This window comes from Alosa alosa, unplaced genomic scaffold, assembly GCF_017589495.1.
Source record: "Alosa alosa isolate M-15738 ecotype Scorff River unplaced genomic scaffold, AALO_Geno_1.1 AALO_1.0_unplaced_3, whole genome shotgun sequence".
Taxonomy (NCBI): domain Eukaryota; kingdom Metazoa; phylum Chordata; class Actinopteri; order Clupeiformes; family Clupeidae; genus Alosa; species Alosa alosa.
In genome coordinates, this window is record NW_025962432.1 from 456,312 (window position 1) to 461,609 (window position 5,298).

A 5,298-nucleotide genomic window follows, 5' to 3' on the forward strand; every position below is an offset into this window, starting at 1 on the left:
AAAATTGATTAACTTCAAATATTATACATAAAAATAAAAATAATTATAATATGTTATCACCAGATGAATATACTATATTTGAAAAAATACTAAATAAAGAAATATCTACTGACATTATATATGAAGATGATAAATGTTTAGTATTTAAAGATATTTCTCCATAGGCTCCTATACATTATCTTATTATACCAAAGAAAAAAATATGAAGACCATCTGCAATAGAAATAAAAGATATAGATATAATAGGCCATTTAATATATATAGCTAAAAAAATAGCAAAAGAAAAAAATTTAAATGGATTTAGATTAATATTAAATGATGGAAAAGATGGTGGTTAGTCAGTTGCATATTTACATGTTCATTTAATCGCAGGTAAAGAATTATTATGAAAATTTTAAATAAATAAATAATTAGCATTTATTTAGAACTACATCACAATATTATTTTTTTATATAAAAGATGGAACAAGGTTTTGATTGATATGATAGAAATAAAATATAGCATAGTAAATGACAAAAATTAAAAACCCCACAAGGACTTATTTATTATTATAATAGAGACACTAAAGAATCAACATGAGAATGCCCAGATGAATTGAAGGCAACATCATAGAAAGATGAATATTATTGGATTCCTGATGAACATGAAGGATTTATTAAAGCTGAATTAATAAAAGAGAAAAAAATATTATATAGTTTGAATCATATAATGGTATGATAGTAAATATTGATAAAAGCACGGAAATTTATCCGTATAAAGATTATTAGTTAGAAAGAGAAGTATCAGATTTGGTTTTATTGGATGAACTTTATCCACCACTTATTTTAAACAATTTAAGAATAAGATTTTTAAAAAATGAAATTTATACTAATATAGGTAATATATTAATAGTATTAAATCCATTTAAAGAATTACCTATATATGATGATGAAACAATATTAGATTATTATAGTAAATTAAGAAATTATGAGAATGTAAATCCACATTCATTTGTTATAGCAGATTCTTCATATAGACATTTATAGAAATCATTAGAAAGAAAAAATTAGAAAAATCAAAGTGTTGTTATAAGTGGAGATTCTGGTAGTGGAAAAACAGAAACAACAAAACATATATTAAAATATATAACATATATAACTAATAATGATTTAGAAGTATACGGTGATAATAAAAATATTACAAAAAATATAGATAAAAAAATATTAAATACTAATCCAGTTTTAGAAACTTTTGGTAATGCAAAAACATTAAGAAATAATAATTCTAGTAGATTTGGTAAATATTTAAAGATATATTTTGATGATAATTTAAATATTAGAGGAGCAAAAATATTCAACTATTTATTAGAAAAAATGAGAGTCTGTAAACAAAATAATCACGAAAGAAATTTTCATATATTTTACTAGTTATTCTCATCTTCAAAAAATAAAAAAATAGATGAAATATTAAAAAATATTAAAACAAAATGTAAATTTGATAAAGATTATAAAAAAGAGCATTTTAATTATTTATCTGATAAAAGCGTATATAATGTATCTGGTATTAATGATGATGAAGAATTTTATGATCACTATTGTGTATTTATAAATATGGGATTATCAGAAGAAGAAATAATTTCTATTTATTCTATAATATTCGGTATTTTGTTTTTAGGATAGGCCGAATTTAATATAAAAAGTGAATAGAGTGATGCAGTAGAAATAAATGCATAGTGTGATAGTGATATGGAAATGTGTTCTAAGTTGTTACAAATTGATAAGTAGAGTTTAATAGAAACATTAACAGTAATATAGTAGAAAATAGGTATGGATAATTTTAAAAAGGGATTAAGAAAAGAAGAAGCTGTAGTATTTAGAGATTCATTAGCAAAATATTTATATAATTCTTTATTCAACTATCTAATAACTATATTAAATAAAGATTTAGAAAAAGAAATAAATTCTACAGATAAAAATTATATAGGAATATTAGATATTTTTGGATTTGAAATTTTTGATTTAAATTCATTAGAACAATTATTAATAAATTATACAAATGAAAAATTATAGAAATTATTTAATAAAACTGTATTTGAAGAAGAAATAAATTTATATAAATAGGAAAATATAGATTGTATAGAAATTAGATATAATGATAATAAAGAAATATTAAATATATTAGAAAATCCATAGAATTCAATATTTTATTATGTTAATGAAGAAACTATATTACCAAAAGGTACAGATACTGTTTTATTATAGAAATTAAATAATCAATTAAAAAAATCAAATTCTTATAATATTGTTATAAAAGAATATAATAATTTTTAGATAGTTCATTATGCTGGAAAAGTTACTTATTGTATTTTAGGATTTATAGAAAAAAATAAAGATAGAATTGCTCCTAGTTTAATAAAATTATTATCAGAATCTAAATCTAATTTAATATAGAAATTAATAAATGAAGAAAAAATATTATTAGAATAGAATAAATTAAGTAGTAACAGAAATTTAATAAAAGGATTTAATAATAATGTAAATCAATTAATGGATGATTTATGAAAAACATAGCCTCATTATATTAAATGTATAAAAACAAATGAAGAGAAAAAACCAAATATTTTTGATAAAAGAAAAATTAATGAATAGTTAATATATTCAGGTGTAATGGAAGCAACATATATAAGATAGAAAGGATTTCCATTTAATCTTAAAATAGATATATTCTGTTCAAGATATAAAATATGTTTTGATGAAACTATTAATTAGACTAATAATAAATCATTAGTAGAAAAATTAATTAAACTTTTTAATCTATCAAATAATAATATAAAAATAGGATTAACAAAAGTATTTTATAAATCTAATGAATATAGAATAATGGAATTAAAATATTCTGTTATAATGGAAAAATAGTATATATTAGAAAAATTAGAATAGTTTTGTAAAGTTTTACCAACAACAGATGAAGAATTATTAGATATGACAAAATATTTAATAAGATCTGAAGAATTAAATATAGAATCAGATACTATAAATAAAGCATTTGAAATATATGAATCTGCGGTTGAAAAAAGAATGGATTCTGAAACAAAAGTTATGATAAAAGTATCATTAGAAACAAAAAATATAAAAACAATGGAAGATACTATTAAAATAATAGATGCTAAAAAATATAGAACAAAACAATGTAATAAATTAAGGAAATTATATTAGAAAATTAAACATTTACATAAAGAATTAGAATATGCTATAAAAAATAGATAGTATGAAGAATTATATAATGCTATAATTGAATGTCAAAAATATAATTATACGGAGAATGCTATATGAAAAGAGGGATATAACATATATATAACAATGGATTAGATTAAGAAAAACAGTGAAAAAATATTTTCTAAATATTATACAACTGATTTAAATGCAAGAATATGTGATTTATTAGAACAATCTAAAAAAATATAGTTTATTTGTATAGAAACAAAAAAATTAGAAAAATTATCTGAAAGAATAAAACAAATAGAATATACTGGTGCATTAGGATTATAGCATTTATATGAAGGTGTAATGGAAGTGGTTATTAATGCTTCATAGGAAATAAGTTATTAGAGTAAATTGATAGATGATATAAACGTAATAATGAATTAGCCAAAAGATATATTACATATAGAATAGAATAAAAAAGCAAAAGCTGTAAAAGATAAAAAAAGAGAATTTTGATTAACTGTATTAATTAAAAATAATGAAATTTAGAATAAACTTAGTTAGTTAGAAGTATCAAATTTTAAATAGTTATATGGACCTATTAAATGAAGTAAATATAAACTTTTTTGAAGATCAACATACCAATAGATGTATTTAAAATGATAGAAATCTACAATACATAGATCATTAACATTATTAACAGAGGATAAATTAAAAAAGAATCTTTTTAAATTAGCTATTATTTGTAATAAAATGCTTAGAATATGAACAGGAGATAAAGAAGTAAAAAAAGTAAGGGAGATAGATGCTATGAATTTTATTTTAGTTACTGCAATAAATAATATAGAATTACGTGATGAAATATATATACAATTTTTAAAACACATGACTGAAAATCCAAATAATAATTCATTTAATAAAACAAAAGAAGGATTAAAAATTTGTATTAGTACATTTCCACCTAGTGTAGAATTTTAGTCATATTTAGAAGCATATATTAGAAATATGTTTAAAAACAAAGAATTAACAACTTATCTTTATTTATTACATTATACTAGTCAATATAAAGAAATAGTAGAAGATACGCATAGAGAATAGCAAACATATAAAATACCAAAAGAATCTGATTTTAATAAAATAATAAAATAGGAATATGAATCTGATGTATGTGAACCTAGTCCTAATATGTTTAATTGTAATGAGAATTTATTATCAACTTCTATAAATTTAATCTATTAGTAGATAGAAGAAGAACATTATAATATATCTTAGTCAGATGCAACAATACCTTTAAATTATATAAAACAAAAAATGCCAATAAATCCAAATCTAAATACAGGAGAAGCAGCTACAAACATACAGTTACCAAAAATAGAAGATATATCTGGATCAGAAGAAGAAAAATAATTATTTTTTAATTATAAAAAATAAAAAATTATATTTTATATTTTATTTTCGCTTTGTAATTTCTTATTATGTTTTATTAATTTTTCACCCAATATTTTTATTGGATCCTATGGTTTTTCTAAAAATATTTTAGTTAATTTTTCAATTAATATTTGACTTATAGTTGTTTCAAAATATGATCTTATTGTCTAATTATTCATTGTATCTTCTGTAGAATCAGTATATTTTCAATTTTTTATTTTTTCTTCTATATCCTATGGAGTTGTTTCTTTTATAATATCAATATAATGTATTTCTATAAGTTTATACCCTAACCATTCTACAGGATTCATTGGCCTAACATTTTCCATTATATTTAAAATTTTTTCTAACTTACCATCGATTTTATTTTCATAAAAATATGTTTTTATTTGTTGTTCTGTTGTCTATTCTTCTTCCATTTATATTAATATTAGTGTTTATTTTATTAATTAATAAATAAATTTAATGGCGAATAATATAGTTTTAAATATTAATTTTAAAAAATATATAGAGAATAGATCATTTTCTAATATTTTAAATTATTATATGTTATATAGTAAAAAATATTTATACTTAGATAATTAGATAAATGGTTTAAAATTTTTATTAAATGATATTTTAAATAAAAATATATATAATTTAGAATTAATTTTAAGATTATTATATGATTATTATATTTTATTAGGAA

General features: G+C 19.5%; 1 protein-coding gene across 1 annotated transcript; it reads left to right on the forward strand.

Moving 5' to 3' along the window:
• The first annotated feature begins 327 nt into the window (after positions 1-327).
• Positions 328-1,406, forward strand: LOC125290245 (myosin IA heavy chain-like). The gene is given in 2 exon segments (XM_048237143.1): positions 328-333; positions 768-1,406. Coding segments are annotated over 2 exon segments (645 nt in total).
• The last annotated feature ends 3,892 nt before the right edge of the window (positions 1,407-5,298 follow it).